Consider the following 19,781-nt stretch of genomic DNA (forward strand, 5'->3'; position numbering starts at 1 on the left):
TATTGCAACTTTGCAAATTCCACCATCTTACTTCTGAAGAAACTGATACAGAATCTCCACATGGGCTACAGATTGTCACAACCTGCATTAATAGTGGCACCATCTTGATCAAACTATGGACTCCCCAGTTTGCCTCAACTTATTTCAATGGGGAGAAAAGTGGCCGTAACGCACCATGATCGGATCCCTGTTTCCACTTGCCATGGCTCTAGACATCAGATTTTTCATGGCGGATCAAGAGGATCCATTGGAAAAAATTTAAATTCTACGTCTTGCTGTAGGTTAGATCCGTTGCATTCTAGTGTTGTAGGCTGTGTATGACCTTGTGTGTATGTTTGGGATCACTGCACCATGGCAATGTTGTACCTGATTATCCATTACACTGCGGTATGCAGCTTGTGATTCACGTGCGAGGGAGGACTATGTGATATACAGCTCTATACTTCCCATCCACCTATCTGCACCGTTGTCCCAGCCCAAAGGGAGGAACTTTTACCTGCTTTGTGTGGAATGAACTACATTGTCTCATGACTGAATGTGAAATAAGTAGTCATATGGTGAAAGGGAGTTCATAACCTTCCATTAAAGGGATATATTCACTATATGTTATATACAATAGGGGAGTAGGACAGGTTTGGGACTGACCATTCAGGAATCGAACTGCACTTCTACGGTATCTTTATAGGAGTGGGGCTAAATTCATTACCAGAGACTTGGGTATAGGGGTACAGACTAGGCCATATTAACCATAGGGGAAATGGTACACCTGCACTGGGACGTATAGCAGTATGTTTTGTGGGGGTTACTGATGGGTTTTCTTTTACTATCTGGGAGCCCCTGAGAGGACATTATACTAAGTGGTGGCTACTTCGAGGGACATTCTACTGTCTGGAGCCATTATAGTGTGCGAGGCCACTTTGGAGACATTATATTGTATACCACTAAGGTGTTATTATACTATGGAGGGCAATTAGATGACATATTATTGTGTAGAGCCATTTTGAAGACATTATACTGTGTGGAGTTTTTTAGGAGGCATTATACTGTGTGGGTGTATTATAGTATGAGACCACGTAGAGCAGCCCCGCACCTCCCATGAGGCGTCCTGAAGCGACCGCTTCAGGCGGCGCTATGCCAGGGCCCCGGGGAGGGCAGCATTTTTGCTGACCTAAGCCAGTCCAGGACAAGCTGTCCTGGACTGGCTTAGGGTCACCGTCACTGAGCGGTGGATTGGGGAGGCTGCTGGAGCAGCGCTGCTCCAGCGGCCGCTCCTCACACTCAGGCAGAGAGCAGGTCCTCTCCCTGCCTGCTAAAGACGCTTGCTCCGCTCGTCTCCACCCCCTCTGATCGGCCCCGCCCCTCCACGCGGCCCCGCCCCCTCCTCCGGGACGGGGAGGCTTTCTGACGTCCGCCTCAGGCGGCAGAAATCCATAGTTCACCCCTGACGTATAGGACATTATAATGTTTGGTGGGAAGTAACATGGCATCATTACTGTGTTATACATTGAAGATCGCTATTATTATGCTTGGTAAGAATGGGTGGAGTCAAAAAGGGACATGGGTGGGGTTAGGAGCATGGCTCAACAAAAAACACTTACCACTGTACTCATTGCTGGGCTCATAGGTGTAATAAAACAGACCTGGGTGTAGAGGTAGCCCAAAGACCCTTCAGCTACATAAGAAGGAACCACTGTATTATAAAAGAAACATGCTGGATATGTAGAGCCCTGTATTGGAGTCCAAGACACCCACCATTTCTTAGTGTTATAGAAATAATAGATTGAGATATTGCTGGGACTTCCTGCTGAGAGAGGGGAGGAGAGAACTGCTTCTTGACAAAATAGAAGGAAGAATGATGACAAGTGTAGCCAAAAATCACAAAAAAAGCCATGAGATTCATCAGATCTGAACCTCAACCTGAACATTTATTTCTGTTAATCTGTTCTGACGGACAATGATCCCAAACATGGGCCAAAGGAATACTGGAATAAAACAAGAACAAACAGGTGAAAGTCCTACAACGTACTAGGCAATGCCCAGATCTCCATTTGAATTAGCTCATCCCTTCACCCAGTAATCTGTTCTACAATCCAATACCAGTACCTTCAATAACCTATAGAAGTAATGTACAGGTATAGCAATGATAGTATAGACTGGCAGCCCCATTGCAGGAACCCGTCCAATAATAATCTAGATTATCATTTCTAACAGTGCCAATCCCACGCCCGTACACTTACATTAAGGTGATTACTGTCGGGGAGTGTCTCTTGGAAACATATTCTGTAATTATCCCAGGTTTACATTGGGACATTGTTGGCGTATAATCTAGGATCTGGCACTGGAAAAGTCTGGAAGGTTTGGCACTGGGTGCCTAGCAGAGCCGCTGTTATCGCACTCCTACAGACAAAGCTAGTAACTTCATGCACAGGAATGTTTTGATATTACTGTGTATACCAACACCCATTTCACGGAAACCACCTAGTGCATAAGTTCTTATGGCAGCACGCTTTGGGGGCCGCGGGCGTACTGTGTGCAGCTACTGTGTATGGTACCTACGTAATAGCTCCTATGTCATATGCAGGGGCGTAGATGTAGGTGAAGCAGAAGTGACAGCCAGAACCAAACCCAATGCCAAACCCAATTACTGGTACATAATAGACGTGTGCATCGCATCACAGTTCTTCCCGCAGCGCTTTAAACAGAAAGTTCGCTGAGTTTTCCTCTGCGGACCTTCTTTTACAATGATACCTATGGAGAAACCACTGGCGTTTCCGTAGGTATAATTAACATGCTGCAATTTCCAAAACCATGCTGGTTTTGGAAATCACAGCACTTTTTACTTTTTCAGTAGAATCTAGGGTTGAGCGATCGGGTTCAGAAAAGATCGGATCCCGATCAGTGATCGAGAAAATTTCACGATTGCGATCGGCTGGAAAATGATTGAAAATCGGATTTTGAAATCTTAAGATCGTCTCAACCCTAAAAGTGACTTTTCCCATAGAGAAGCATTGACTAGGGTTGAGCGATCGGGTTTGGAAAAGATCGGATCCCGATCGGCGATCGAGCAAATTTCACAATCGGGATCGGCTGGAAAATGATCGGAAATTGGATTTGAAAATCGATCCTGAAATCTCAAGATCGGCTCAACCCTACCAGAATCCCATCCACTTTGCCCTTACTGTAAAATGGTGTGATTTTTCCTTTCTGCCGCATGCAAATCTCAGGGTTTCCATCCCATGGGGCCCCGGCCTGTTTGCTAGGCCTTTTTAAAGTTCAGCTTCGATTGAAGATCCTTGAGGTCCGACATCCACAGTTTAAAGTGGCAGCAGTGCCCCTTGAGTACTGTTTCGAGTCATGTTCATCAGTCACATAGCTCAAGTGACTGGACTGAGCTGCGATACCAAGCACAGCCACTATAGAATGTACGGCACTGTTCTCAGTAAATAGTGAAGAGGTCGCAGCACTCTCTAACTTAACCCTTTAAGAATGCAGAGTAGTTTGCACGTTAATGCACGGTGACTTTTTTCATATTTTGCTTCTCTGCCTTCCACAATTCAAAACGTTTTTGGAAATCACAGCGTTTTGTAAGACTTTTTATCATTTCTTTATTTTTTATACTTTCTTTTTAACTTTTTTTTTTTTTTTTAACATTTCCTGTCCCACAAGAGGATGAAACTGGGATATCTGTTCCCCAAAGTAATAGACTACATTTGATCACAGCATCTGAGCCGCCTAGACATACTGCAGAGAGGGTGACATATTAGTATAGCGTAGAATGGAAAGGGGTTAGGGATAGGTACAGATCTGTGCAATACACCTCCATACTATAGTGACGTATATGGACATACCTCCCAACTTTTGAAGAACTGAAAGAGGGACAAATTTAGCTCCACCCACTTTTATGTTGACTCCACCCATTCTCATTCATTTTTCATGTGCCCACACACAGTACAATCCTCCTACAGTCACCCGTAAATTATATCCTCCCTCTATCTCTCCCCCAGTTTCATATACACCCTTCATCTGCCCCCAGTTTCATGTCCCCCCATCTCTGCCCCCAGATTCATGTCCCACATCTCTGCCCCCAGATTCATGTCCCCATCTCTGCCTCCAGTTTCATGTCCCCTCATCTCTGACCCCAGTTTCATGTCCTCTCCATCTCTGCCCCCAGATTCATGTCCCCATCTCTGCCCCCAGATTCATGTCCCCATCTCTGCCCCCAGATTCATGTCCCCATCTCTTCCCCCAGTTTCATGTCCTCTCCATCTCTGCCCAGTTTCATGTCCCCCCATCTCTTCCCCCAGATTCATGTCCCCTCATCTCTGCCCCCAGATTCATGTCCCCATCTCTGCCCCCAGATTCATGTCCCCATCTCTGCCCCCAGTTTCATGTCCTCTCCATCTCTGCCCCAGTTTCATGTCCCCCCATCTCTTCCCCCAGATTCATGTCCCCTCATCTCTGCCCCCAGATTCATGTCCCCCCATCTCTGCCCCCAGTGTCATGCCGTCCTCTCCTTCATCTGCCCCATTTCATGTTCCACCTCAATGTGTACACACAAAAACCACTTACACTCACCTTTTCCTCGCTCCCCCGCCGCTCTCTCTGCAGTGTCACTAACACAATTGTAGGTGCGATGTGACGTCATCACATCGCGTCTACACAGCCACTAGCTGGAGTGCAGCGGCAAAGCAAGAAGCTGAGCTGCGGCAGCTCCTTGCTTTAGTCGCGTATGTATTCAACTGGATCCTTCGGACGCAGATCTGAGTTGAAATGGGGGCATACCTCCCTCCAACCGGGACCGTGGGACACGTCACCGAAATCGTGAATGTCCCGCGGAAATCGGGACGGTTGGGAGGTATGTATATGGTTCTAAAGCATTTATACATCTACAGTATGGAACCACATTGGCCCACATGTATTATACTCAGTATGTCAGTTTTCGTCCATGTCCCCAAAAATTCCACTTTGTCCATTGCCTGACTTGGGAGGGAGAGCAGATCTCAGTGGCTGGGACTGAATAGCTGATATCTGACCGGTTTGTTCTGCGCTCGTGCTACATGAACAGAGATCTTTCTACTTTAGCACCTGCACCGGGTGGAATTTTTGACCGATTTTCTGCTTTAAGACATCAAAAAACTCCATAAATATGCATTTTATCACCAGGCAGCCGTGAATCCGTCCATGTGTTCTGCAGAATGCAGTCTAAACATTTTCATGGTGACTGAGGCCAAGGTAAATGTTTAGGTTCAGGTTGTCGGGTGCTTTGCTATCAGTTCAGACGTCTCTGAGCCTCTTTGTTGTGATCTCCTGCCTGGGGCTTCTTAGGTGCTATAAGACTCCCGCAAGTTGTCAGGTCGTGCTAAGAGTTGTAGGATTGTAGAGCCGGCCACATGTTGGAGATCGCTGTCCTACAGCCACACTGCAAGATCTGAGAGGCTTGTGGAGGCATGGAGTTGTCACCCACCATTCACCATGACTGGTGACAACCACATTCCAACTAGTACACAGCACTGGTAGCGATGGAGAGATGACATTTTTCACTCTGTTCTTTTAAAGGGATTGCATACCTACCAAATTTCAAAGGGAGCTATACGCACTGGTGAATTTAACCCACCTGCTTCCACTTTGACTCCGTTCATTCACATTCATTTCTCTTTGCTCCCCCGCACAGTAAGCAAGTCACCCTTACATAGTATGACCCCTTGATTTACCTTCACAACATTATGTCCCTCCCCATCTGCCCTCTAGGACTGTCCCGCTGAACCTCGGACGGTTTGGAGGTATGGGATTGTCCAATCTTCAAGGGGAACATTCACCACCACCACCAACAGCTGCAACACTTTGCATACTACAATAGCTGTTTCTCCACGGATTCCACCACAGTTGGAATTTTTTCTCTATCCCCCACCATTCCTGAGCAATCATTGGTGTCATGATCTCTACTGCCAGGTGGACGATCCCTGTCTTTTTGCTTCAGCTTAGGACTGCCCACCTGACAGTAGAGATCATAATTGTTCCTGAAAATAAAAGCAATGATTGCTCAGGAATGGTGGGGGCTAGAGAAAAAAATTCCTACTGTGCTGGAATCAATAGATAGGCACATATTGACAGATGCAAAGAGTCGGAGTTAGTGGTGATAATGAATGGTGCCCTTTAAATGTAATCACTGTATAATGGAAAGTTCTTCAACTTTCTAATATACCTGACATTTTAGTTAAGGGCTGCTCACAGGTCATTGTACAGATCATGAATAATGTTTGCAATTGATATACATTTTAAAAAGTAATCTTGTAAAGAGTTATGGCATTTATTTATATATGACAGCGCCACCTAGTGTTCAGAGTTTACAGTAATGTGCACGTCCACCTAATGACCTGAGAGCTGGTGGACGCACATGCTTAGTCACTCTCCCCACATCTGGGTCTCTGTATACTGATCCTCTGTTTACTGCAGGGTAGTCAGTAGAATGCATCAAACATCTGGTACGTCTGCAGGTTGTGGCCACGTGCAGGGTCAGTCTCGAAATACATAGGCCCGCATATCCCCATATTGCACACTGTATAGGAGCCGAATATACAAAGTATAGGCTGTATTTACCAAGAAAAATTACAAAGTTTTTAGAAAAATCTTAAAACTGTTTATAAAGGTGAATGACCACGTCTGCCCTGCACTAATCCTGCAAACACAAACTACACATGTATGTACAGACTATTGACACTGCCGCCCACGTCACGTCCCCTCCCTGACGATAACGGTCATAGGCAAATACCCTTGTGTTTCCATCAGGTGATTCACAACTCAGACAATAACAGTGACAGGAGCAAAGGGAATAATTGGAAATGCAGAATCCCCTACTCTCTGCCAGTTTATACTGAAATTCTGGCATTCTTTTCATTAACCAGTAAGTGCAAGAATAATTTGTTTGGTGATCATGTACAGATATGAAATAGTTGAACAAAGATAAACAAATCTTATTACAAATTTCATCCTGAAAGCTTGTAGAAGGAATATAAGTCATTCTATAATTTATAGAAGAAATAATAATTTATCAATAATTCTGCAAGAATAGAGAAGGTCTGGAATGGCTAATGTGATATCTCCTGATATGGTGCAGCAGAGAATAAAAGAGCAACTTCAGAGCCTTAAATATAATAATAATATCTATCTATCTATCTATCTATCTATCTATCTATCTATCTATCTATCTATCTATCTATCTATCTATCTCCTATATCTATCTATCTATCTATCTATCTATCTATCTATCTATCTATCTATCTATCTATCTATCTATCTATCTATCTATCTATCTATCTCCTATATCTATCTATCTATCTATCTATCTATCTATCTATCTATCTATCTATCTATCTATCTCCTATATCTATCTATCTATCTATCTATCTATCTATCTATCTATCTATCTATCTATCTATCTATCTATCTATTTCCTATCTATCTATCTCATATCTATCTATCTATCTATCTATCTATCTATCTATCTCCTATCTATCATCTATCTATCTATCTATCTATCTATCTATCTATCTCCTATCTATCATCTATCTATCTATCTATCTATCTATCTATCTATCTATCTATCTATCTATCTATCTATCTATCTGTCTCCTATCTATCTCCTATCTATCATCTATCTATCTATCTATCTATCTATCTATCTATCTTCTATCTATCTATCTCCTATCTATCTATCTATCTATCTATCTATCTATCTATCTATCTCTCTATCTTCTATCTATCTATCTATCTATCTATCTATCTATCTATCTCATATCTTTCTATCTTTTATCAATCATTCAGTTTTTGTTGTATTGGAAATGGATAAGAGAATAAAGTATATTCTCTTGTGTTCCCGGATTGTTCCTGGATTCTCTAATACTTCAGTAAATATGGAATCACTTAATGTTTGTCACTGCCACAATTTACATCAGGAAAATTCATCCCAGAGACCTGGACGTCAGATAATGTCCCGAGGGAGGAGACGGTAACATTCAATGTTCTGACCCAATTCCTCATCTGGAAATCCCATCAGAATGTGCAGAGATTTGTTCTTCTCATAGAATATTGGACTTGCCTTGGATTGTCTGTATTTTAGGATAGATACAAATATTTCAGATATTTCTAAGAGGAATTTCAAAAATTTCAACTTGGCACAAATGGATACATATACTTGTGCCCCAGAGTGGACATTTGGTGCCAGTACCTGCTGGAGCTGCCAGGTCAGCTGTCAGTGACATGCAAGCTTCATGTCCAGGACATCTCTGTAGGATTGTACACAGTGGTCAAGCAGGGATAACTTTAGTATTTTTGGGTTTCAAATAATTCAGCGAGAAGGCGGTGGGGTAATATAATTCTTACATCAGATGAATATAAAGTCCATTGTGTAATCACCTCCAAGAATGTGAATCAGAACAACATTGTGCAGACATTGCTCCAGCAATATATGTTGCTAGATTTCAGCTCTGAAGCCTGAAGAATTGTGAATACAGCTATGAGGTAAAATACTGCCCTGTTGAAGACTTTGTGCTGGGGCCTATGTGTATCCAGTTATACTTTGGTGTTTGTGTAATAATCGTCTACTGTAAATGAAACAGCTCTCTCTTCCTCTCTCCCAGTAGTAAGTCACAGCAACCAGTTGACTGCAGGCAATGAAAATAGAAGTCTACTTTTTTTTTTTTTTATTGCCTTCTCATTTCTCTATTGGTAGTTCAGTGGGGTGGTGTCAGGATTACGCTTACTATTTGTGTATTAGCTCTGGCTACCAGGAGGCCAGCTTAAAAATTTTATCTTGGGGGGTATCATGTCCCTAAATGACATGCACCGTTACACCGATAGGTTGGCGATGTGGAGCGGAGTTACTATGCTTCATGTCTTCTGCTCCTCTGGTCTCCGTTTTGGGAAAGCATGAAGAGAATTATTTCTCAGGTTACTGATACATCTCACCTCCTGGGTCGCGCCCTGTTCCTTCTCCATCATTGCAAGTCTTTGGTGTGCACTTAAAAGTGTTTTCTGCTTTGATGTTTGGTCTTCGCGGCCCGAGCCTGCAGTCCACAATTCTGGAAGTGAGTGGAACCTCCTCCTCTCTCCCTTTGGATTCTGAAGGTCAATGAGCTTATGCGCATGGAGAACCTCACTTCTTTCCAGCACGAAACTGTTGACGTCTTCAATAAAACCCAGTACTATTGGTTAGAGTTCCAACGGACTGGAGAACATCAGACATTTCTGGGGTCGGGACTAGATCATAGCACCATGATTCCTACGGATATCTTTTACCTGTCTACCTGGAGTTGTACGGTCACTTCCGTCGTGAGGTTCTGACTACACGGGCTCCGGGCCCCTTATTTATTCCCCTTTATTATTTATCATCTATTTCATAGCTACTTTGCCTACCTCCTTCCTCTTCTCCTCCTTCCTCTAGGCTCTTCTCTGTCCCTCTCCTTCCCTCTTCCCTGCAGCTATTACTCGGGATACCTGATCCTGTTGTTACTTAGATATCGTTCTGTATTTGGTATGACCTTGTACCGTCTTGTATTACTCCAGTTTATTTTTGTTGAAAATCAATAAACTTTGAATTGAAAAAAATACAAAAAAACCCCCCATACTAGTTGTGCTATTTGGCAGGTAGATTGCCCCTTGTGACCTCTGAGCTTCACTGAATTGTAAGTCAGGCTCTCAGTTCTGAGTTCCATAGGAATACATTAACAGTCTGTGTCGGTGAATAAGACCTCTGGCAGCTCAGAAGCCGTTCACATGGGGCAACATATCAGCCAAATAACACAACTAGTAAGTTTAACCCTTACACTACTCAACCAAACCATCAATGTAGAAATGAGGCAGGCAATGAAAAAAGGGGACCGCTACTTATAATTCTTAGGTTCCATCATCTGGAATGGTATATGGGTAGCAGACAGCAGAACTTTCAGACAAGAACCATCATAAATCCAGGTATATTAGGGCCACATTTATGATTGTGTCCATTCCAACCATTGTCGAGTGTGTCAATGAATTCTTTGGGTTTTTGTAGTTAGGAATATAGAAAAATAAAGCTTCTTAGCGTACAGTCTTGTGACAAGCGCTATGCAAAGAATGTGTGTGCCACCGAATAACCTTGTGAGCTCTCCGGAGGAAAATATGGAAGATTCTAGAAGGAACCTACACCAGATAAGTTGGGCAGGTTTTATGCCAAATTCTGTTATTTTCAGGGTCAAATTTAGAAGTGATTGAGACTAGAGATGAGCGAACACTATTCGAAACTGCCGTTTCGACTAGCACGCTCCCATAGCCATGAATAGAAGCGGCTGGCATGCAGACGTTGCCGCTTAACCCTCTGCGTGCCGGCTGCGTCACTCCTATGGGTGCGTGCTATTCGAAACTTCAGTTCCAAATAGCATTCGCTCATCTCTAATTGAGACCTGTGTGTTGCGAGTGAGGTCCTGTCTAGTATGAGTTATTAGTAGTACGTTTCAACATCCTTAAAGGGAATTAAAAAGATAATTGTCAAAAATTCTTAAAATTTTAAATTTAAAATGTGGTTAAAAATAGGCCATAGTTGGTGATAACGTTTTATGTCAAAACAGATTTTTTTGATCATTTTATTTTAAATTTTTCCATGTCATTTTTATTTAAAAAATAACCATGCTGTGCAATATTAACTCTGACCACTAAGCCTAACGAATTATGACCAACAGACCAATTATTGCCAATTTTGTAGGGTCTGTCTTTGCAGCAGTCACCTCATTTACATCACAGACAAAATTACAATAGAAGATAGCACCTCTATATAACACCACTGAGTCATCAATCAATCCACTATGGTAATAGATGTCACAGCTTAAAATATATACTCCCTTTCCTTGTATGTCTATAAAACTCTAGAATAGACTCATTGAGTTGCTCCAGCCAGGGGTGAACCTACCTTTTTTGCCGCCCGGGAGGAAGGGAGCGGAGCGAAGGGGCGTGGCGGAGCGGCGTTAGCAGGCAGAGAGCAGGCAGGGAGAGGACCTGCTCTCTGCCTGAGCATGAGGGGAGGCCGCTGGAGCAGCGCTGCGTCCACAGGGCCTCCCCAATCCACCGCTCGGTGACGGTGACGCTAAGCCAGTCCAGGACAGCTTGTGCAAAGAAGAGGCCCAAAAGAAATGAGGGAAGGGGAGTATAAATGTATTTTTATGTTTTCACTCCTCCTGGACTTCCAACCTGAAATGAATCAGAGACCCGAGCGGAACCACCTGAACTCGAAACAAATCTTGAGAGGTTTGCTGATCTCTAGCCATGATAGTTCAAGGCCATCGCATCCTTTCATGCAGCACATCACGCTTTCTATACCAAATCTATATCTGACGCACCCCATTGGAAACCCTAAAATGGCAAAACATTAGATATTGGGTTTGTGACAATTTTATATCATTCTGTATTATTCTCCTATGTTATGAAATCTGAACATGCAGGAAGTATATACAAGGAAAGGCAACTCGTAATTTGTAAATCCTCATTTCACCCTTAGGATAGACAGCCAAGACATCTAACAACATACGGTATGGCTGAAATTTGCCCTAGAGTGCCGCAACTCCTACAATCTGTGACAAATGAGGATAATATATCTTCTATGCACCGGCCCACGTATGTAATGTACACTAAAGACACAGCATAAAAGACGGAATGTCGGTGCTGTTACTCTGCGAGGTTTCATTTTTTGCATTCCAAGGTGCTTTTTTTGTATTATTTTAGATATATCTAGATATCGCTTCTCAGTGCCCCTTGGAATATTGTCTGCCATTTATGTAATCCATTGGAATACATATGTATGGGTATATGACTGCCTGTACATAGGTTAGGTACCTTCGCACACACCTCTAGGCCTGATAATAGGCAGGGTGGTGGGGTAGGATTACTTCTGTCACCGCAGTGCATTTTTCAGTCCATTCCCCCGGTCCCCTCACTTACTTTCTCCTCATTTGAAGTCCATGCTATCAGACTTTTCCGCCCACTCTCCTTACGTGTAGCCGTGATCTACCGCCCACCTGGCTCACGCTACCAATTTTTGGACCATTTTGCTTCTTGGCTTCCCCACTTTTTATCCAGTGACATTCCTACCCTCATTATGGGTGACTTTAACATCCCTATTGCCCCCCTCACTCCCCGGCTGCCTCACAGTTTCTCTCATTAACCACTTCTCTTGGTCTCTCACAATGTTCTTCTTCCGCCACACATATAGACGGTAACACGATTGATCTAGTCTTCCATCGACTCCTCACAGTCTCTAAATTTTCTAACTCTTCTCTGCCGCTCTCTGACCACAACCTTCTATCTCTCACCATCAGTGCTCTCTCCCCTTCACAAGACGCCCCTACCCATCACACATATAGGAACTTGCGTGCTATTGACACCCAGCACCTCTCAGATACTCTACAGTCCTCCCTGTCCCCCATCTCTTCAATCTCCTGTCCCAATCTGGCCACCAGTCACTATAATGAAACCCTCAAAAATGCATTGGATGAGGTTGCTCCCCCCTCCACTCGTAAAGTCCCACATAGGAGGCAGCAGCCCTGGCACACGCCACAGACACGATTTCTCCAGCAATGCTCTAGGTGTGCCGAACGTCTCTGGAGAAAATCACGCTCACCTGCAGATTTCCTCCACTTCAAGTTTATGCTTAAAACATATAGCTCTGCCCTTTACCTTGCCAAACAAGACTATTTCACCGCCCTCATCTCTTCTCTCTCCAGCAACCCTAAAAGGCTTTTTGAAACCTTTCACTCCTTACTCACACCCAAGGTACAGACGCCATTCACAGACCTTAGTGCTGATGACCTGGCCATGTATTTCCATGATAAAATTGATAAGATTCGTCAGGAAATTACTGCCCAAGCCCCAGGTGGCATTGACTCCCACACCTACGATAGTACTGATCCCCTCACCAGCCGCACTTCAGACTGTCCATTCTCATCTTTTGAACCTGTTACAGAAGAGGAAGTCTCCCAGCTACTTTCTTCATCTCGCCCCACAACCTGCAGTAGTGACCCCTTCCCCTCACACCTTCTCCAATCTCTGTCGCCTGCTGTCACGACTTACCTTACTAAAATATTTAACCTCTCTCTTCTGGAATCTTTCCATCCTCCTTCAAGCATGCTGTTATAACCCCGCTACTGAAAAAACCCTCCCTGGACCCATCCTGTGCTGCTAACTATCGACCTGTCTCTAACCTCCCCTTCATCTCTAAACTTTTGGAACGCCTGGTTTATTTTCGGTTAATTCGTTATCTCTCTGCTAACTCTCTGCTTGACCCCTTACAATCTGGTTTCCACGCTCTGCACTCTACTGAAACAGCTCTCACAAAAGTCTCTAATGATCTCCTGACGGCTAAATCCAATGGTGACTTCTCTCTTCTTATTCTTCTGGACCTCTCTGCAGCTTTTGACACTGTTGACCATCATCTCCTCCTCACTATGCTCCGCTCAGTCGGCCTCAATGACACTGCGCTCTTCTGGTTCTCCTCTTATCTCTCAGACCGCACTTTCAGTGTATCATTCGCGGGCTCTGTTTCCTCCCCTCTTTCCCTTGCTGTTGGGGTTCCTCAGGGCTCGGTCCTCGGCCCCCTGCTCTTTTCTCTCTACACAGCCCCCATTGGACAAACCATTGCCAGATTTGGCTTCAGGTACCATCTTTATGCTGATGACACCCAATTATACACATCTTCCCGTGACATCACCCCTGCACTCATACAGAACACCAGTGACTGTCTCTCTGCTGTCTCTAATATCATGTCCTCGCTCTATCTGAAACTAAATCTCTCTAAGACTGAACTACTACTGTTTCCACCATCTAACAGATCTGTCCCTGATATATCCATTGCAGTCTCAGGCCTTACTATAACTCCTAGGCAGCATGCCCGCTGCCTCGGGGTCATATTTGACGCAGACCTTTCCTTCACCCCTCATACTGAATCACTCGCACGCTCATGTCACCTCCACCTCAAAAACATCTCCAGAATACGCCCTTTCCTTACCAGAGATACACTAAAGACACTTATTGTCTCTCTGATTCATTCTCGCCTTGACTACTGTAACTCCTTACTAATCGGTCTTCCCCTCACTAAACTCTCCCCTCTACAATCTATTCTGAATGCAGCGGCCAGGCTCATCTATCAGGCTAGACGCTACAGCGATGCCTCTGGTCTGTGCCAGTCACTACATTGGCTGCCTATTCATTATAGAATAAAATATAAAGTTATTACTCTCATCCACAAGGCTCTCCATAATGCCGCACCTCCATACATTTCCTCCCTCATCTCTGTCTACCGCCCAACCCGTGTTCTCCGCTCACTCAATGACCTAACACTTACATCCTCTATCATCAGAACCTCCCACGCTCATATACAAGACTTCTCCCGAGCTGCACCACTTCTCTGGAATGCTCTACCCTGGACAATAAGATTAACTCCCAACTTCTACAGTTTCAAACGCAAACTAAAGACGCATCTTATCAGACAGGCCTATCACAATTCCTAATGCACAAAATTGTCTGAACACTGTATAAGCAATGCTGCCCCTGCTACCTCTTGTGTCACCCCCTCTACCTCATAGATTGTAAGCTCTTTTGAGCAGGGCCCTCAGTCCCATTGTGTGAAATGACGTTCTTTGTTATGTATGTCTGTATCTGAACCCTATAAATTGTACAGCGCTGCGGAATATGTTGGCGCTATATAAATAAAATGTATTATTATGTATTATTATTGGACTGTTGGGTATGCCCTACTTGGGATTCACACAAAACAGCCATAGTGGTCATTGTTAGGTTCCGGGCCATACCATAAAGCAGTCACCCCTGTACAATCTATATCACTGTATACAGCTCCTATCCAGAGCTATGTGCCTCCATGACTACAGACAGTGGCGTAACTAGGAATGGTGGGGCCCCTTGGCGAACTTTTGACATGGCCCCCCCTCCCCCGACCGACACCGACGACCTCGACCGACCCCCTCCTACGCATTCCTGTGCACTCTATTATGCCCCATAGTGGCCCCTGCACACAGTATTATCCCCCATAGTGACCCCTGCACACAGTATTATCCCCCATAGTGGCCCCTGCACACAGTATTATGTCCCATAGTGGCCCCTGCACACAGTATTATGCCCCATAGTGGCCCCTGCACACAGTATTATGCCCCATAGTGGCCCCTGCACACAGTATTATGCCCCATAGTGGCCCCTGCACACAGTATTATGCCCCATAGTGGCCCCTGCACACAGTATTATGTCCCATAGTGGCCCCTGCACACAGTATTATCCCCCATAGTGTCCCCTGCACACAGTATTATCCCCCATAGTGGCCCCTGCACACAGTATTATGCCCCATAGTGACCCCTGCACACAGTATTATGTCCCATAGTGGCCCCTGCACACATTATTATGTCCCATAGTGGCTCCTGCACACAGTATTATCCCCCATAGTGGCCCCTGCACACAGTATTATCCCCCATAGTGGCCCCTGCACACAGTATTATCCCCCATATTGGCCCCTGCACACAGTATTATCCCCCATAGTGGCCCCTGCACACAGTATTATGCCCCATAGTGGCCCCTGCACACAGTATTATGCCCCATAGTGGCCCCTGCACACAGTATTATGTCCCATAGTGGCCCCTGCACACAGTATTATGCTCCATAGTGGCCCCTGCACACAGTATTATCCCCCATAGTGGCCCCTGCACACAGTATTATGCTCCATAGTGGCCCCTGCACACAGTATTATGTCCCATAGTGGCCCCTGCACACAGTATTATCCCCCATAGTGGCCCCTGCACACAGTATTATGCTCCATAGTGGCCCCTGCACACAGTATTATCCCCCATAGTGGCCCCTGCACACATTATTATCCCCCATAGTGGCCCCTGCACACAGTATTATCCCCCATAGTGGCCCCTGCACACAGTATTATCCCCCATAGTGGCCCCTGCACACAGTATTATGCCCCATAGTGGCCCCTGCACACAGTATTATGCCCCATAGTGGCCCCTGCACACAGTATTATGCCCCATAGTGGCCCCTGCACACAGTATTATGTCCCATAGTGGCCCCTGCACACAGTATTATGCCCCATAGTGGCCCCTGCACACAGTATTATGCCCCATAGTGGCCCCTGCACACAGTATTATGTCCCATAGTGGCCCCTGCACACAGTATTATCCCCCATAGTGGCCCCTGCACACAGTATTATCCCCCATAGTGGCCCCTGCACACAGTATTATCCCCCATATTGGCCCCTGCACACAGTATTATCCCCCATAGCGGCCCCTGCACACAGTATTATGCCCCATAGTGGCTCCTGCACACAGTATTATGCCCCATAGTGCCCCTGCACACAGTATTATCCCCCATGGTGGCCCCTGCACACAGTATTATGCCCCATAGTGGCCCCTGCACACAGTATTATGTCCCATAGTGGCCCCTGCACACAGTATTATGTCCCATAGTGGCCCCTGCACACAGTATTATGTCCCATAGTGGCCCCTGCACACAGTATTATGCCCCATAGTGGCCCCTGCACACAGTATTATGCCCCATAGTGGCCCCTGCACACAGTATTATCCCCCATAGTGGCCCCTGCACACAGTATTATGCTCCATAGTGGCCCCTGCACACAGTATTATGTCCCATAGTGGCCCCTGCACACAGTATTATCCCCCATAGTGGCCCCTGCACACAGTATTATGCCCCATAGTGGCCCCAGTACACAGTATTATGCCCCATAGTGGCCCCTGCACACAGTATTATGCCCCATAGTGGCCCCTGCACACAGTATTATGCCCCATAGTGGCCCCTGCACACAGTATTATGTCCCATAGTGGCCCCTGCACACAGTATTATGCCCAATAGTGGCCCCTGCACACAGCATTATGCCCCATAGTGGCCCCTGCACACAGTATTATCCCCCATAGTGGCCCCTGCACACAGTATTATCCCCCATAGTGGCCCCTGCACACAGTATTATCCCCCATAGTGGCCCCTGCACACAGTATTATCCCCATATTGGCCCCTGCACACAGTATTATCCCCCATAGCGGCCCCTGCACACAGTATTATGCCCCATAGTGGCTCCTGCACACAGTATTATGCCCCATAGTGCCCCTGCACACAGTATTATCCCCCATGGTGGCCCCTGCACACAGTATTATGCCCCATAGTGGCCCCTGCACACAGTATTATGTCCCATAGTGGCCCCTGCACACAGTATTATGTCCCATAGTGGCCCCTGCACACAGTATTATGTCCCATAGTGGCCCCTGCACACAGTATTATCCCCCATAGTGGCCCCTGCACACAGTATTATGCTCCATAGTGGCCCCTGCACACAGTATTATCCCCCATAGTGGCCCCTGCACACATTATTATCCCCCATAGTGGCCCCTGCACACAGTATTATCCCCCATAGTGGCCCCTGCACACAGTATTATGCCCCATAGTGGCCCCTGCACACAGTATTATGCCCCATAGTGGCCCCTGCACACAGTATTATGCCCCATAGTGGCCCCTGCACACAGTATTATGTCCCATAGTGGCCCCTGCACACAGTATTATCCCCCATATTGGCCCCTGCACACAGTATTATCCCCCATAGCGGCCCCTGCACACAGTATTATACCCCATAGTGGCCCCTGCACACAGTATTATCCCCCATAGTGGCCCCTGCACACAGTATTATGCCCCATAGTGGCCCCTGCACACAGTATTATGCCCCATAGTGCCCCTGCACACAGTATTATCCCCCATGGTGGCCCCTGCACACAGTATTATGCCCCATAGTGGCCCCTGCACACAGTATTATGTCCCATAGTGGCCCCTGCACACAGTATTATGTCCCATAGTGGCCCCTGCACACAGTATTATGTCCCATAGTGGCCCCTGCACACAGTATTATGCCCCATAGTGGCCCCTGCACACAGTATTATGCCCCATAGTGGCCCCTGCACACAGTATTATCCCCCATAGTGGCCCCTGCACACAGTATTATCCCCCATAGTGGCCCCTGCACACAGTATTATCCCCCATAGTGGCCCCTGCACACAGTATTATCCCCCATAGTGGCCCCTGCACACAGTATTATCCCCCATAGTGGCCCCTGCACACAGTATTATCCCCCATAGTGGCCCCTGCACACAGTATTATCCCCCATAGTGGCCCCTGCACACAGTATTATGCCCCATAGTGGCCCCTGCACACAGTATTATCCCCCATAGTGGCCCCTGCACACAGTATTATGCTCCATAGTGGCCCCTGCACACAGTATTATACCCCATAGTGGCCCCTGCACACAGTATTATCCCCCATAGTGGCCCCTGCACACAGTATTATGTCCCATATTGGCCTCTGCACACAGTATTATGCCCCATAGTGGCCCCTGCACACAGTATTATGCCCCACTGTGGACACCCATAAACAATTATTATACTCTAATGTCCGGGGCCCTGTGGCAGCCGCCTCTGCTGCTTCGGTGGTAGTTACGCCACTGATTACAGAAAATAAACTCATTGTGTCACTCCCTTCTTTCTACCTGCTCTTCTACTTTCTGGTTTACCAAAAAATGGGAGTTGAATAACCTATGGTTACACGGTCAGACGACACAGGTTTGTTTGTAGTCTGTAACCATGGAGACGCATTGGTCTGCACAGGAGCTGTAAACACAACTTGATACATTTTTCAAATCATGACTATTTACAAATTTGCTTTATTTGCTTTTTTATTTTAAATGCACTAAGCAACAGAAATTTGGTTTCAAAAGTGCTCACACCCTTTAAGTCACTTCTGTCACAATCTATCTCCCCGGCCTCTGCCGTGCTGAAATCTTGAAATAGATTTTGGCTCAGAAATCAGCACATAGTGACACACTGTATGAGGCTAAGATCAGAATACTGTCCCCACATCAACCTTATGATTAGCGGCGCCGCAGGGCACAAATACTCGGCACGGACACCAAGGTCTGACTGTTCACACTATGCTATATACAGCCAAGTAGTTATATATAAATAAGGTCAATAAATATTTTTATATATCATCCCACCTATAATTTAGTTTTTATTTTAGTTATTTTCCATAACATTTGCACCTGCAATTTTCTCTTTCCAATCCTGGCAAATCTTAGTAGTCCACTTGTCAATGTCAATGTCAATCAATGTATGAAATGAGAGAATATTTAAAGGGGATATCCAGTTTGAAAAAAACGGATGCCCTATCCTTTAAGAGGACCTTTCAACACCTCCAACAAGTCCAACTTTTCATATCAATTAATAAGCGTTGAATCGCTGATTCCAGCACAGTTGGAATTTTTTCTCTAGTCCCCACCGTTCCTGAGCAATCAATATTGATAGTTTTGGTGCCTGATATACCATTTAGGCTCTGCACTGTCAGGAGGGCGGTGTCAGGCAGGAACAGACAAGGGGGTGTGAGCTCTGATACTGGCTGCCTCTGATTGGAGCTCTGAATCGCGCCCCCTGCCTGACACCGTCCAAATGACAATACAGAGCTTAAATAACACATCAGGCACCAAAACTTACTATGCCTGTTGCTCAGAAAGCATGGGGGCTAGAGAGAAAATTCCAACTGTGCAGGAATCAGTGGAGCGGTGACTATTAATAAATGCTAAGAACTAGAATTGGTGGACGTGGTGAAAGGTCCTCCTTAAGACACTTATCCCCCATTCACTGGACAGGGGGTTCGATTGCTGAGTATTCCAGTGATTAGGAGGACGGGCGACCAAAAGTCACCCT

At 45.6% G+C, this 19,781-nt stretch overlaps 1 protein-coding gene across 1 annotated transcript in view; it reads right to left on the reverse strand.

The window, feature by feature from the left end:
- Positions 1 to 1,899: 1,899 nt before the first annotated feature.
- LOC142197684 (CD5 antigen-like) overlaps positions 1,900 to 19,781 on the reverse strand; it is a 48,965-nt gene continuing 31,083 nt past the window's right edge. Inside the window, exon 5 of the mRNA XM_075268209.1 lies at positions 1,900 to 1,982. Coding sequence (XP_075124310.1) covers positions 1,900 to 1,982 — 83 coding nt within the window. The remainder of the gene's footprint in view (positions 1,983 to 19,781) is intronic.

This window comes from Leptodactylus fuscus, chromosome 1 (genome assembly GCF_031893055.1).
Source record: "Leptodactylus fuscus isolate aLepFus1 chromosome 1, aLepFus1.hap2, whole genome shotgun sequence".
Taxonomy (NCBI): domain Eukaryota; kingdom Metazoa; phylum Chordata; class Amphibia; order Anura; family Leptodactylidae; genus Leptodactylus; species Leptodactylus fuscus.